Genomic DNA, 16,529 nt, shown 5'->3' on the forward strand with positions numbered 1-16,529 from the left:
TTCCCGTTGCCCAGAGAATCAAGTTTAAACAACTTTGCTTGTTTATAAGTCTCTCTATGGACGAGCACTAAAGTACATTTCTGGTATGCTAGTTCCTTATAATCCATCTTGAAGTCTGTGAACCTCAGGCAGAGATCTTCTTCAGGTTCCAAAAGTCAAAACTAAACTTGGCAAGGCAGCTTTTCAGTGTTTTTTGTCAAAGATGTTGAACAGTCTCCATGAAAGTGTGTGACAGGCTACAAGTCTGAAAATGTTTAAATCTAGGCTGAAAATGTTTTTGTTTAGTCAATATGTCTTAAACTGGGAACCATTGTATTTGTACGTATTAAATTGTACTTGATTTTTGCATTTTGGACTTCTAATCTTAATGATTTTGCTGGTTATAAATTTATAAAAAACAAATTATTTCTTTTTGCATATTGTACAGCACTTTGAATTGCTCTGGGTATGAATTGTGCTTTATAAATGTACTCGTTTGCTGATAAATGCATAGAAATCAACACGTTTCAGTAGCCTGACCAATGAGTTAAAACATCCTCTTTTGATTGGTCTACTAAAATCTTATAGTGGTAATTTACTGGGACCAATAAATTCAAAGTTTTTATCATCTATAGGTCATATTCATTCAATTTATAAGTTATAAAGGTTAAAATATTTCCATCTATGTTCAACAATTCTAAAAAAAAATCTCAGCATATAAAGTTTTTGTGATTACAAGACTCCACATGGTGTCATCAAATGAAAGGAAGATTATTTTTTTTAATGTTTACAGGAAATCTTCTGTTTGCCTTCAGCGTGGTATGGGGGGGGGGCAGTTTTCCTTGGATCAAAACCTCAAAAGCCACGATGATGAAACATCCTCTGAAGAGTCGTCTGTACAAAATCAAGTCTTAAGAAGTCCGTTCAACATAAATTTTCTTTGATTTGATTTTGACTTGAAATGGTTTAGATCTTCATAGACATCAAGAGATTCTTTGTACTTTATCTGTTATGTGCTTCCAAAAATTTGGAAAACTCGAACAATCAAGCTAACATATTTTTATCTAGCAGAATTGCTCTCTCTGTACTCCTGAGGAAGAATAAATTGGTCGTGTAGCTTTTTAAGGTAGATTAATTCACCTTCTGACATGGTGGTATGTTTTACCAAAGAATTAAGAGTATAGGGTCTCAATAAATTGTTCAGATAGCATATTTTTAAATAATTGTATTCCTTTAAAGACTTACAATGTTGGGATTTCTGTTTTTGCAGCTGAAAAGATGTAAGCCATGGTGGTTTTCGACCTCACCAAACAGACATAGCGGTTAAGAAAGCAGATGTTGAGCATTTATGTTGATGGAACACACAAAAGAGATTTTTCCTTCTCACTGATTTTGTTTTGGGAAGAGCCTCACACCACACCAAACGGGTGTCTGATTTTACCACTTGGCAAATAATATTTGTATTTCCTAAAATTACGGTTTGGAGCAAAAAAAACAAGAAAGACCTCAATCCCTCATCTTCTTTTGAAACAATGTATCTTGGATAAAGAAATCAGGAAAGTACTTGGATATTTCCAATACAGTCCTCTTTTTTCACCTCAAGGTTAAACTTTTCTGCTGGAAATATAAGCATACTTATACGAGGATGAGAAAGGTTTTCTTTAAACTGAGCTGTCTTATCCTGGACTTTGTAGTCTGTGACTGATTGCTTCACCACCAGTTTTAACCAAATGCAGGCATACCAGCTCTCCACTGCACACAGAGAGGGGTATCAAACCTGGAGAGATATCAACCTCTTGTGGTAAGGAAGTGAAACAAACTGCTGTCTATATATGAAAATGCAAAACAGAGGCATACTCGTATGTGTGTTTAAATTATTAATAACCCTAAGAGTGTTTGGAATATGCACTGAAAAAAAGGAATTTGCAGCAGAGTAACAAAAATGTAAGCTAAAAGGGTGGTTAAAGGCCATGTCACACAGCCACTACGTACATTTAAATATCCTATGTATAAAATTGCAGTTTATTGTGATACATGCGTGATATATGTAATTCAAAAGTGATTCTTGCGTTTGTCATTCCTTGATGTGTGCAGATGTCTGAGGGTTTGGCCGACGGGTCTTCACGCGAATTTGATTTTGAGCTGTTTAAAATATTTGGTTGGTTCAGACTTACGCAGTTTACATGTATTTTTCGTAGTTTATACACAATGATTATGTAAATCTTACCCACGGTACATGATTTTTGCAAGATACATGTTCAAAATGTGACTTTCTTCAACTGTTCCACATATGTCTAATAAACTTTTCACGCATGTACCACCATTGTAAAACTTTTATATCACATATATGGCAAACATGTCACATAAAAATTACATCATTAACGCACAAATCACTAATAATTGCATATAAATAGTGCAATTATCACGCACAGTCCATATTCTATGTTGATTTACGTGTTCTTTGCTTGGTCTTTTTGTACTTATTCCATGGTTTTAACGTGGTTTATTGGTTATACATCTGTGACATTTTCACTTACAAACCACAGCTTTTCTCACTTTTTCCATATATTTTCACGTATAGGAGCAATTTTTCATCCGTGCAATATGCACAAATCGTACGTAGTGGTTGTGTGACATGGCCTTAACGAAATGGGAGAATGTCACCTGCAAACATTACTGTTGACTACATGTCTAGTGGTTTCATATTTTCATATTGTAAACCACAGGGATGTGGCAATGTTGTGGGTTCTTGTACGTTTACATGCATCCGCTTTCTACAGGTTTTAAAAAATAATCGAAACCAAAGGAAATATAAAGCCCAAAATACGTATATGTATGTATGGAAAGTTCATTGTGCACAACAGGACTTGAAGAAACATGCTCACCTGTAGCAGCATTACTGTTGAAACATATTAAAGGCCCATTTACCTCGTAAATATTACAGCTTTTCCAAATGATAAGGTGAGGCTTAGCATCTTCCCTGTAAGTTTTTGATGTTAATTTTACTAGAATTTATCACAAAAGCTTTCTGTGTCTTTGCTTGTAAGCAAATAAATAATGTCAAAATTCACAAACAAAACTTGTTGGATAATATTTATACCAATATATTTTTACAATCTAAATTTCTTGACGTTGGTAATTTCTTTTATGAATTATTTATACCAAACATGTTTCACAAGATCTTTTGTCCAAGTTAATAAAGTAACGGTTTGGACTTGAAGAGTATGGCACGAAAGTTATTTCGTGGTGGCAACATGAGAAGACAGTGATGCTATGAGACTTGACCTGCTGCAACATTTCTTTTTGTAATGTTTTATGAAAGACTAGGCAGCTTAAGCCCAAAGTCCCATGCAATAGGAAACTCACAGGTGAGCCTCGGGTTCCTCTGGCACCTTTTAGCCCTGTCTCGCCTGATTGACCGATGTCTCCTCGAGAACCGATCTCACCAGCACGTCCCAGAGGACCCCTCTCCCCCTGAAAAGATCCAGATTTTAGCATTAAAAAGTCAGAATGTATATGATTAAATTATCCTTCAGGTAGAAAGCAGAACCATGACAGATTGTTTGACATTAATTTCAGTTTAAATGCAGATGATGCAGCAAAAACCTTTAAAAACATGCTTACCTTCTTTCCGTTTCGCCCTTTGTTCCCTGGGGGACCCAGTTTTCCTTCTAGTCCCTTTAAAAAAAGCTCATATTGTGACATATATACAATCTATTGCACTCTAAAATTTACTGATGTCTGCGACTTCCAGAGAATTTCACATGTGTACATTGAAATAGGCCAAAGTACTGCTGCTTCTCATCTGCAACTGAGTGTAAATCCTTGAAGGTCTGACCTTTCTTGAAGCAAAGCACCTGCCTGATAGACACTGTGTGGCATTTACATTTTTTAGACTGATGACTCACTCGAAAGCCCTGTTTGCCAGGTGTTCCGGATGGCCCTTGAGACCCTGGGTCTCCTTCTGTCCCTCTATCTCCTGGCTCTCCAGGTGGACCCTGTTCACCAGGTTCACCCTGGCAGACAAAGCACAAGCAATAAAATATTAAGAAAAAGCTAATTTAAAAACAATCAAACTTTTCACAAAAAGCATGTGAGGAATAGTGACATGTTTAAATGCTAAAGGGCACATACTTATAAAGTGCTTCACTACCTTCTTAGAAGGCCCAAAGTGCATTACAGTCACAATCCCATTCACCCATGCACGCACACATTCACACACCGATGGCAGCTCTGCTGTCTAACATTGGCCCCAACCTATAAACACCAGGAGCAACTTCAACACATGGGTGGGCAAGGTGGGAACCAAACCCGTAGGGTTTATACAATAATTTAACTGTTGTCCAAAGAAGGTTCTTTAAATAAAGCTTTGAGTGTGTGCGCCTAAAAGTGAAAAACTTTGAAAAAATGTCTGACAGAGGACATAACCTCATTCTTTTCTCTTTGGCCACCTACGACTGAATAGAAAAGCTTCCGATGAGACTTCCCCTTTTTTGTGTCCGCAATGTCTGAAGACGTGTCATGTGGATTTGAAGCAGGCAGCACAAAGATGCTATGCTAATTTCTAAGAGGCATGGACTGTTAAATCTGCTCCAGAAAGATATCTGAGCACATACTCAAAAGAAGTATATTTACATTTACTTCCTGGTATTTTGTTTGCTTATTGATTGTATAAATAGGACATGAGGGAATTTAAGTAGTTTAGCAATACTTCTTAAATAAAATTGAAATTATGTATGTTTGATCAAAAAATCACTTTATGTTGCTATATGGCAAATTTATTTATATATTTCTTAATAATTGCATGTTACCTTGGCTCCGTCTTTCCCTTGAGGGCCATCCTCACCTGGGGGCCCGGGAGGACCCTGTAAAGACATCAAAGTTTAAGACTAAACTTTTCCAGCATTGCAAACAAACTGCAGATACAATGATTTGATGAGCAAAAGCCATTCATGGTCTGTGATTTTGTTAATTATATATGTTCCTTGTTCTGACCATTTTTTCATGTCAGTTTTGTGTTTTTGTATTAAGATTTATGCATAAAAGAGTAGACATTTTGGTAGGCTGTATTTTTTTTCTTGAAGCACTTAATGCTTTGAAATGATAAAACAGCTAAAAATTATTAAAACTTTATTTCTGGCAAGACATGGTGTTCCAGTTCTCCTAAAACACAAGCCTTGTTTTATCATCTGTTTAATTCATCAACTAGTAAAGCTCAATCAAGCTTTAGAACAAAAGGTTCTAAAAACCTAAAGCAAAGACCCATGTGGAAGTGGTTTATTTATACAGATTACGGCCGAAAAGATTTATGAATGAAGTATTAACAGTAAAATACTGGACAATATTAACTTTTAAAACACTGCACAAATAGTTGTACAAAACAATATATCCATATTAAAAATCATATAATTGGGTTAGGTTCATATCACTCACTCTGAGTCCCTCCTGTCCCTGTTCTCCCTCATTTCCCGGTGGGCCAACATCCCCCTAAGACAAAAACACATTACTTTATTGAGGTCCAACACATAGGATTTTCACACCAAAGATTTATAGGTAGAACTGTGAATGCCTGTTTTTTTTACTGCAAAGGTGAAGGTTTTTAGTGATGGACAAGTGAAAGATTGCAATAGTGACAGTCATGTTGCACTGACCTTTAACCCTGGTTCTCCAACGGGACCCATCTCCCCCTCCACACCTGGAACACCCTGCAAGGTTTGAAAGGGGAAGGAGATTTTTGGTTTGCATACAATAACAATCGGATTATATTATCATAGATGAATAAAAACATGTAAATATTTAAAACAAAATACTTCAGGTCCTTGCTCTCCATCAGGTCCAGCATCTCCGGAAGGTCCTTTTGGCCCCTAATGTAAAAAAATATAACCTGATGAGTGGATTGAAAAAGAAAAGCATGTTTTTTGCATCTAAAAAGATTTTTTTGTTTTATACTCACTATACCTACGCAGAGGTTGTGAAAAATGTAAGTTAAAAAAAATAAAATCTTGTCTGATTACTTTAACATTTGCCTGAAATTATTCATACCCCCTGGCAAATTTTGACTTATTTATTTTTCAACGAAGATGTTTCTTCTTGATTGGAAATGACACAGGTTGATGTGCAAAATAATTTTACATTGTAAAGCTTTTTAACAATGTAAGGGGACATTTTCTAAATTAACAAAGGGTTTGAATAAGTTCAGGCACTCCTGTTTATCGGCTCTTGCTATTATTTTCTTCATTTATGGATTGACAAATTCTCAAAAGAAGACAACTTTTAAAGAATCTTCAAAAAAAACAAAAAAAAAACAGAGGTGTGCGAGTGGGAAAAATGACGGTCCATAAAGCGATTATTAGCCACTACTGTTCTGCACAAACACGGATTTCTGGACATCATCAACCTCAGAGCCTTCTGAGTGTTTCTTAAATGTTTCCAGCCCTTTCATACTTGATGAAACTTCTATCTAGGATCTTTTTTGTGTCATTACAGAAGCAGACATGTTGGTTTCACCATGTGTGGTTTGTTTTTAGTTTCCAGAAACAACCACAAGAATGGCAGAGTCAAAACATACTTACTAGTTCACCTTGAGGGCCCTTCTCTCCAGTGCTTCCTGGAATTCCAGGTTTTCCCTGGAAACACATTTGATGTGAAGAGACTTTCTACTATTTTTTATTTATGTATTTGTTATATTTATTTTTTTTTTTTACTAAAATGTTTTTCACACAATCAAATGTAAAATGACTTTTTCTAAAAGAGAAACCTATGCAGTCTTTAAAACATCTTAAAGGAAACAGTTACAGTTCTTTAACTTTATTTTTGGCCATAACCACATAATGATAATTCATATTTTATAGGATGTAAAGAAACTAAATCTAAGCATCTAGAAAAGCTTCTGTTCATGCTCCTATTAGAATTGTGTCCTCAAAGCACCATCAGGTGACTTGGACCTTCAGAATTCAGTGATGGAGTTTGCCTAAGCATTTGTCTTCGATAGGTTAAAAGTAAAAATTCAAAGAAAATAGAAAAACAGCCCTTCTCTTTAGTGAGTTGCGATCTCTTGAACTGTTAGCTAAAATGGTGTTTCTGTTTTCTGTCTCCTGGTTTTTCTCAGGTTCCCAAATTGCACAGTCCCTCTTTATGTTTTGTTCTTGCAGTTGACTGTGTTAACACCTGGATTGACTTTCCTGTTGCAGCGGCTGGCTTTTGTTTGTCATTGTCCTCCACTTTGAATATACAGTCTTTGTTTGCTGCCAGATTTTATTTTCCTTTAATATTTGATGAAATGTGTTTCATATTTGATTTTTTCTACTTCTGCAACTTCTGGGAACAAGCCCTAAAAAAGTTTATCTAACTGCTTTTCTGCAGTACTGTTAGAACCCAAATGCAGAACATCATCGTATCATGATTAATGCAATTTAAAAAAATCAATTTACATTCTGGAACTAATTTTAAACAGACTTTAACATGAAGTCATAATCCATCTTACAGTTAATATCATCGGTCACATCATCAGCAAAGCTAATGAGGAGTTTTTATTAACAGTCAGGCCATAAATATGTCTACACCTTTCTGCTGATGCCTTTAAATCATTTTCGTCATGAAAACCATTTTTGGTCAAAAATTAAACAAGTTTTGTTACGGTTTATGATCATTGTCAGATAACAATTTCAAACATTCATAACAAAATGTTTCATTTGTAAAATTGAGATCTCCTTTGTTTCTAATCTGCAGAAAGATAATCACCAAATGCCAAGGGTTCCATACACCTTCAAAGTAAAAAAAGAATGTTTGTGAAATGTCATCAAATAATAACTCAAACTTATTTTATCAAAACAAAAATCAGTTGATAATATTTTTTAGTTTAAATCTTAGATTTCACCTCTTTAAAGGCTGCAAAACTGCAAACACAAAACAATAGTTTAGATTAATTAAGTTTTTAGATTTTTTGAAAAGGACATGCAAACTATTGGGGTAAAAGACAGACTTAAATTCATCTTATTCTTAAAATGACAAATACAAGAGAGTCTTCTGGAAAAAGACGCACAAGAATAACATCTGGATTTGCCTAAAAGTTGTCTTCATGGAAAGACTATGGCAACCTCTTACCAGGACTTAGAAGATATATCTAAAACACAAGATGGCGCTGAAGCTCTAAAGTGGACAATCTTACTATGAGCAGACAAAAAAAGAAATTAAAAAACCCCACACATGGCCAGGTTTTCTTTAAAAATGTGGATGTTTATTCAATGGAAGCAGGAACAGATGCTCTATGATGCTTTATATGATTATAAACATTTTTTTTTTTTTATTGGTTTAGAGGTAGAGTATTATTTTTTTAAGCCCAAGGCCCAAATAAGGTATCAAAAAAAAAAAAAACTTAAACAGCAAAAGGACAAAAAATAAATAAATAAGCTTTTTGTCTATATAATATGTCAATATTTATTAAAAAGACCAAAGCACAACTTTTCTGTCAATCATTTCTTTGTTTCTATTTGTAAAAAAAGTCATTTTATGCCTTCATTTTTCGGGTTTGCTGAGTTTTAAAAAAATGGTATACTTTCATTTGTAAATGAAAAAATATATGTTTCTTTTCTTAAAGCCCATTTAAGAATTAGATTTTATGAGACAATGAGTGCAGATATTTAAGTGCCTGCAGGATGCCTACAAAAACGGCACTGACGATTATTCTAATTTCTGCATTCTAACAGGCTGCACCGAATCAGCATGCACTTGAACACATGAACAACACTAACAGGCTCCTTGTCCAGTCCACAGGATTTTAGGGGGTCTAAAAAATGAATTTTACAGTTTATTTTACAGTTGCACTAACATTTACTGATTCACTAGCAGGAGTGAATCTGCAAATGCTTTAAAGTGATCGAAAAGTACCACTTTGAAAAAAATTACTTAAAAAAAACAAAAGCAAATTTGTTCCCTTAAAGATTTTAGTTACTGCAAACTGATAAAATGATTATTTACTGCATATCTGAGGTGTGGAAAAGGGATGTGTTTACGTTTTAAGCATTTTGTTCTGCTATTTTTTGTTTTTTCTTTACTGCAGCCGTGGTGGTACAAACCAGTAAAGTGGAAACGATAATTTAAGGTTTGAACAAATTGCAATGCTTAAGAATAAATACAGGCTGGACTTACAGGTTTTCCGGGAGCACCTCTCTGTCCTGGACTGCCAGCTTTGCCCTTCAAAGAAAGAAATCAGCATTTCAAGGATTAAAATGTGGTTCAAATAAGGTCACTTCAACATGTTTTGCTTCTCCAACGGTGATTTGTGCTGAAGATATACTTTTTCTGTCACAACTGTACTCTACTTGTATCGCAGTTTAAGATTAAACTAAATTAAGGGTTTGAATTGGTGAATAAAAGAGTCATTTTCAGGGGGTGAAGCAAAGACAACTTGCAAAATTCTACTCAGAAGCAGAGCAAATTTAAATTTTTTCTTCCTCATTGGGGTCTATGAAGACTCTCATTCATCCAGGTTGATTCCATCATAGTAGTAGGTTTAGGGGCTGTCATCTGGATTTAGTTTTAAGGTAGGTGGTGGCTAAAAGGTAGGTAGGTGGCTAAAAAAAAAGAGGTCCAGATGACAGCCCCTAAACCTACTACTATGATTCCTCATTGGTGGTTGTCTCCATCTAACTCTGTCCTGGACAGGACAAGTTAAAAAAATAAATGAAAATAAATAAAAAAATGTCTTTTGCCCCGCCATCATGTCTTCCAATAGCTCAAAATGACTATGTGTTAAATGGCGTTATATCCATGCGATTGTACTACGGGCGTAAAATTCCAATCCCAGGTGATGTCATCAGCTTGTGTCCCATTTTGCAGTGATTGGGGCAATTGCTTTCCAATGGCCTTGCGACCACTGTCACCCTAGCTGTTACAAATCACTAGGAAGTATGAACCGGACTTAAGATGTACCGTAAATTCCGGGTTACAAAGCGCACCCAATTACGAGCCACACCCACCTATTTTAACGTGCTCAAATGTTTTTGTACATAAACAAGCTGCATCAGTATACAAGCCGCTGCCTCGACAAAGCGCATCCTGTCTACATGGCCTTGTCTCAAGCTCATGTATCTAATTACACCCACATCTGAAACAGCATGCACCTCTATTCTGTTCACAAGTTCCTCAGTTATGGGTTTTTTTATTTGATTTTTTTTTTTTTTTAACTTATTGACAAACTAGGTATCATACATAAAATTACTAACAGTAACCATATAATCAACATTACATCCCTCAGTTATGATGAGGAAATTTACATCCGCGATCCCCCATTTCCCATGAGTCTTAGGGGCTAAAGGCGGGGCCAACGCCCGGCTCGCCACACTGTTGTTCGTGTTTAAGAATGAGCAAGGAGCAGCAGTGCATGGAGGGGTGAAAAGGAACAGCTCTCCTTCCACTTGTGTCGCGGCAGCATTATGGTACTAACGGGGCTGGTTAAAAAACATCAGTAAAATAGCGCGCGCCTCAGCGCGATACGCGCGCCTCAGCGCGGCGCGTTCGTCAGAAGCTTCCTTTCACAACAAACACTTGTTGCTCCCCGGACGCCTCTGCGCTCCGCGCTCGCCAAGCGGGCTCCTTGTCTCCCCTTCCTATCCGAAAAGCTCACATCGTGGCTGTGAGCTTTTCAATGCAAAATTCCGCTCAGTCAGAAACCGTAAAAACGACCAAATGGATTTGTGTTTCCAGTCGTGTCCCGACAAAATAAAGGCTGATGTTATTCACACATATTTACGTGCAGCCAGCCGAGTCACTATGACTCAGAGGTAAATACACTTCTGAGCATGCGCTGTTCTCTCCGTCACGCAGCTGACCGGCATTTCCATTTACTGATGGGGGATTTTTTCACGCTGCTTTTAACGATTGCTTTTAACTTGAAAGCTTTATCATATTGTAGCGGCGATCAAGTGCACGTTGGGTCTAATGGCACCAAAGGATTCTGGGATGCGGCCGGGCATGCGTGTTTCTTTTTGTTGAACCATGACTGAAGTGTCTAAGACCTGAAGTGAGTTCCATGCTGTTTGGCTGCTCAGAGGTGTGTTAAATAAAATGACTTGTGCTTGGTGGTGGATGGCGCATACCAAACCATTCGCCGAGCCCGAATGTTCGTACATGGCGGCCAGTGTTGCCAGATCTGAGTGACAGTTTCCACCCCAAACTCATCGTAAAACCCGCCCACCTCAATAAAAACAAGCCCAAATCTCAATTTAGCAAAAACCTAATGTTGAACGTAAAAGTATAGCCGTAGCCTAATAAAAAATGACGCAATAATAATAAATTATTATATAATAAGTCTGTTATAATAAATTTTTTTATAAAATAAGTACAGAAAATCCAGTTATAGGTTTCTCGTATCGTGTACTCTAGATGGCTTTTGATGGCGCCCCCCTCTTTCTGCCACTGCCAGTTGCTGGACTACAGCGTATGTCAATCAGCGGTGGGCTGGTGACTGGTGGATTAGAGGGGGCGGGGCCTACCTGGGTGCGCGTTGGCTGAACGTTCTCCTCCGGCTGAGTGTATAAGCAGGCTGCGCTATTTTTGTTCGAGCTGTAACCATTCTGACAAGGTTAATAAAAGCCAATAAAAGCCCTGCATCATCTCCATCTTTTGGAAATGAACCCAAACGGCAGAATAGGGTTCTGACTCTGCAGAGGCTCTGGGAGTTTTAAAACAGCGTCAATTATTCGCTGATTTTTGTTATTCACGGGGGGGGGGGGAACTAAACAGGGGGATTACTGTAATGTTTCATATATTCACAATGCTTTTTTTAGGCTACATATTAATTAGTATACTTTTACTTAATATTTTAAATAATAAGAAAAATAATAATAATGACAATAAAACCGCTAAATATTTTGAAAAGCAGCCCAAATTTTATAGACCCGCCCAATGCCAATTTTACCCGCCCAACATAACCAAAAGAAGCCCAATTGGGCGGAAACCCGCCCAATCTGGCAACACTGATGGCGGCCGTCAATCAAATCCATAAATTAGCCGCGTCACAGAATAAGCCGCAGGGCTGTGAGCGCAGGAAAAAAGTAGCGGCTTGTAGTCCGGAAATTACGGTAAATGTCATTTATTAAATTGTAAATTCATTTTGGATGTTCTCTTCTTCATGGAAAATGCTCAACACAGCAATTTTCACAAGCACATCAAAGAAGGTAGCCTAACGTCTGAATGATAGATAAAGATTACATTCAAAAGAACTTACTATGACTCCTGGCTCTCCTTTAGGTCCAGATTCACCCTTTTCACCCTGGAAAAGAAAAAAAAACAAAAAGAGCAGAATTTGAAGAGCAAATCTGAATTAGTCTTTTTTTTGTGACCAATGTCAAGAAGAATAACAATTGTAATGTAAATATACTAAAGTATGCATTCACAAGCTTGTTTCTCATGTTTTGGTAATTTACCCTGGTGCCCTCAGGGCCTGGTTCTCCTGGTGCACCATCTGGACCTCGAGGCCCCTGCATAACAACAGCACACAAGATAAAAGATACAAACCATTAGCATGCACATGTAACAGCAAAGCATCGCACTCCAGCTTAAACAAGTCCAGTGCACACGGAATACCCGTGATTAAGTGATTAGCCCTTATTACGCAATAGCTGGGTGGATGTTTTAACTCTACACCTTAAATCTTTATCTTTTTTTTTCTTGGTATCCATCCTGGTTGTAGTTTAGTGCACCCTGGTCATTTTGTTTTACTACATTCCTTCAGAGTAGTTTACCTCTCCAGGTGGTTTCTTCTCTATTCTTGATGTTGGTTAAATCATCTCTTAAGTTCAGTTTGTTTTCTTGGACAACTAGACATGAACTTTAATTGTCCTCTGTTTTGTCTAGACCCCGGGGAAGAAGTTAACATTTTTTAACTTATTGCAACAACATCATTCTGGCCAGGCGTGATCATTATGTCCGAGGTGATAAAAAGGCACATTGAGCTTTGAGTGCCTTGGGAAGAGTGAATGAGAGACAAAAACGAAAGAAAATGCATAAAGTTTTAGGAGCTTGTGGAGGACTGCCAGTAAGTCCCTAGAAGACTGTTTTGAGCCAGTAGATGGGAGCTCTAGAGGTTTGCAGGACATTCATTGCACAAAATCTTTAACTAGGCCTACCAGTAGTAGCTAAGAAGAAGGCAATCCAACATGTTTGTAGGTGTTTGTACGTGAATTGAGAGGGCTGGTTCATGAGCTAAGGTCTGAGTAACCTCAGCTGAGTTACCTGACCAGGACGTGTCTGATGCTACTGTAGAAGTCTTGAAGCTCCCACTAATGATGAGTCCCAGTGCATCAAGCTGATGAACCTCAGACACCATTATCATATCAGATTTAAGAGCAATTAAATATTTCTTTTTTAACTACTTAAGTAGATTATAAAAATAGGTGAATATTTAAAAAAAAAAGGAATAGGAAGAAAACTGCATTTAATATAAAAATATGTTCATTTAAATCTTTGCATTGAACTAGAATTGATTTTGGCAGTCATCCAGTGAGACCTACAGTGTGCGAAAATGCATCATTTCAAAAGGTAAGTTTAGACCAAAGAGACTCATTTTATGAACAATTATTCACTGCTAAAATCACTTTGTATATATCAGAAAATTGAATCAAATTGTATTTGAAACAGTATTTGGCTTTTGAAACGTGAAGGCAGTGTCTGCAGTCATAAATTCTCGCAGCAACAATGTAAAGATTACATAAGACTCAACTGTGCAAACATCTGTTGCTTAAACATGAATTTGACAGTTTCCCACATGCTTGCTCCATGACACATCAGTTTGCACTTTACACTTTTAGTCTCTCTGTTTACCAGATGTTGCATGTGATGTAGTTTAGCTTGTAAAGTAATTAAAAGGCAACAAAAGAGAATTTACCATAACCTTGAGACGTCAACATGGTCCAAGGTATTTAAATATCCCCAAATATCCTTAAATCAAGGTTTACTGAAGGAAAAATGCCAGATGCAAAACACAGTTCTTGTGGAAAACCAAGTCAGTCATCCCGGAATTTGTTAAATTTGTTCTTTCTATTTGAGCCCCTCCTAAAAAGAAAAATGGAAATGCAAAGCAAACCTAACACATTTAATATCAACTAGTTTTGAATTAAATATGGGTGATAATGCATGCAGACATTTTATTAATAACATTTTAATGAGCAGTTTCACTCGAGTTGTTAAATTCTAATTTTTGAAACAATAGATGTTTTCGTGTTTTCATTAGAATCCTGGAAGACAGAGTGCAGAACAAAGTTGTTTGGTCTTTGTAAAAGAAGGTTTCTTAACTGGTTGTCATTTTAATTTGTATTTTCATGTATATTTGTTTGTTTGGTTGATAAATAACTAGAACTGCTGGCTGTGAAACCAATCACTGCTTGAAACAATAAAAACACCTTAAACTACAAACAACTGGCAATAAAACTTCTCTTTTTGCAATCTTTCTTCATGCAATCTTTTATCTTCAAAGTGCAGAATGAGCCCAGCCCTCTACTGATGACTTCCCTTTAACAGCTTTCACTTGCCAAGGATGAATCTCAAGGCCTAAAAAAGTGAAATGTGAATAAAAAACGAGACAATATTGAAGGATTATTGCATTATAAATTATTCCAACTGCATGCGGAATTACAAACTAACGTGCGGATTACAGTAAACCACCCAAGTTGCAACATGTCAACTACTTCCATGTGTCTCACTTGGGAAAAAATAAATAAATAAGAGGAGACTACACGAATGATTAATTATATGTGAAAACTGTGACACTGAATCATTTATTTACGTATTTACAATATCTCAGATGGACCACTTATTATTGTTTTTTTTCACACTTGAGTATTTAAAAAAAGATATTTGAAAATTTCCAGTTTTGCAAAGATGTCAGGTAAAATATTAAATTCAATTCAATTTTATTTGTATAGCCCAAAATCCCAACAACAGTCGTCTCGATGGGCTTTGAAAATAAAAGAATAATCTGCCAGAAAGTTCACAAAACATCTTTTAGCATTTCATCCACCAAGATTTAGCAAATTTCTGTTACTGCTAACAGGATAAAAAATAAAATAAACTGATGTGGAAAATAAAACCTTTGCAGGTATATCTGGTAACTTCATAGATCTTGAATTCAAAAATATGCAAAAATTCACAAAAGCTCAAAAATGTCACCAAAAATTGTTTGAGGGTTCATGTTTTTAGTGCCTAATGACTTCAATGGCTGCTTATCTAAAGATTTTAACACAGCAAGTATTCCTGTGACAGGAATAGTATATAATAACATTTATAATGAACTAAACGTAAATGAACTATTTAATAAACATTTTGACAAGCCTGTCTAAAACTTTTTTATCTCAACGTTAAATCTGGCTTCATACATATTATTCCCTATTAAATGCTCACTGTAAATTTCAAAACCTAAATCACATAAAGAAGGAAAATAACACAAATGGTTTTATCATTTAGAGGTACAAAACTGTAGTGGTTTGGCCCTTAAGGCTCAGAAAACCAAGGAGTCACAGGTTGTTGCCACATGTTTACCACGACTTCGAATGTAATTCAGCCAATTATAATCAAGAAATTATAGTTCTTAAAAAGGGCTGGAGGCCACATAGTTTTATTTGATTTAATATTATTGATTTTATGACAAGACCATGTGTGCCAGTACAAATTTGAATGTGGGCCACATTTGGTCCACAGACCGGATTTTGGACACACCTGTTATAATATTAAACCCTGTCATTGAGAGCCAGTATGAAAAGGGAGCCAATGAAGAACGGTCATTTCTATAGGACTAGTTAGGCCAAAGTTGCTTCTCAGGAGCTCAACTGAGGCGCTAACACAGCTTTAGTTCAAAAAACAAAATGAAAGAAAATGGTAAGACAGCTTTTTTGGTTTTCCGTACACTGAGGCTAACATTAAGTGCATGCATGACATGTCAATTCTGAGATCGAAGGATTCAGGAAAATGTAATCTCTGCTGAAACCTTGATTTTGATGCTGTTTACAATTGGATTGTTATGCATAAATGCAGAAGTCTGTCAAGGCTACTATAAACACAAATTCTTTTTTTTTTTTTTCGCAAGAAATAACCCAGATTTATCACAGATAATCCCTTCGTGACTTTCCCACACTTTAACATACATGGATCCACGGCCTTAAAAAAAAAAAAAAAGAGTTCTAACTGAACCTACAAAGACTTACATGCCAAGTGGAAAAGGAAGCATGTGTTTTTTGTTTTTTGACTTTTTACTTTCATTCTCTGGTGTGATGAATGAAGCTATGATGTGAAACAGACAACCACAGCTCAGAGAGGGAGCTTTTAACAAGCAGAACCGGCATAGGTTCACGTGAAAAAATTAAGGTAATTCTTACCACTCTACCCTTTGGTCCAGCAATGCCTGCAGAGCCCCTCAGTCCCGGTGGACCCTGGTTAAAAAAATAAATAAATAAAAGAGATATCACTGGTCATATAAAGACTTTTTCCTGAGCTACTGAAAAACAGCGACTGATTTAAAGGTGTCTACCTAGTGAAAGCACAACGATCTCAATATTAAA

General features: G+C 36.4%; 1 protein-coding gene across 1 annotated transcript in view; it reads right to left on the reverse strand.

Annotated features, from left to right (window-relative positions):
* col24a1 (collagen type XXIV alpha 1) overlaps positions 1–16,529 on the reverse strand; it is a 94,400-nt gene that overhangs the window by 17,089 nt on the left and 60,782 nt on the right. The window contains exons 28-39 of the mRNA XM_011474161.4: positions 16,347–16,400; positions 12,405–12,458; positions 12,206–12,250; positions 9,127–9,171; positions 6,552–6,605; positions 5,790–5,843; positions 5,631–5,684; positions 5,413–5,466; positions 4,791–4,844; positions 3,888–3,995; positions 3,604–3,657; positions 3,346–3,453 (exon numbers count right to left, since the gene is read on the reverse strand). Of these exons, the coding sequence (XP_011472463.1) occupies positions 3,346–3,453; positions 3,604–3,657; positions 3,888–3,995; positions 4,791–4,844; positions 5,413–5,466; positions 5,631–5,684; positions 5,790–5,843; positions 6,552–6,605; positions 9,127–9,171; positions 12,206–12,250; positions 12,405–12,458; positions 16,347–16,400 (738 nt within the window). The remainder of the gene's footprint in view (positions 1–3,345; positions 3,454–3,603; positions 3,658–3,887; positions 3,996–4,790; positions 4,845–5,412; positions 5,467–5,630; positions 5,685–5,789; positions 5,844–6,551; positions 6,606–9,126; positions 9,172–12,205; positions 12,251–12,404; positions 12,459–16,346; positions 16,401–16,529) is intronic.

The sequence above is a fragment of the Oryzias latipes genome, chromosome 4, assembly GCF_053564925.1.
Source record: "Oryzias latipes strain Hd-rR chromosome 4, Olatipes_Hd-rR_3.1".
NCBI lineage: Eukaryota > Metazoa > Chordata > Actinopteri > Beloniformes > Adrianichthyidae > Oryzias > Oryzias latipes.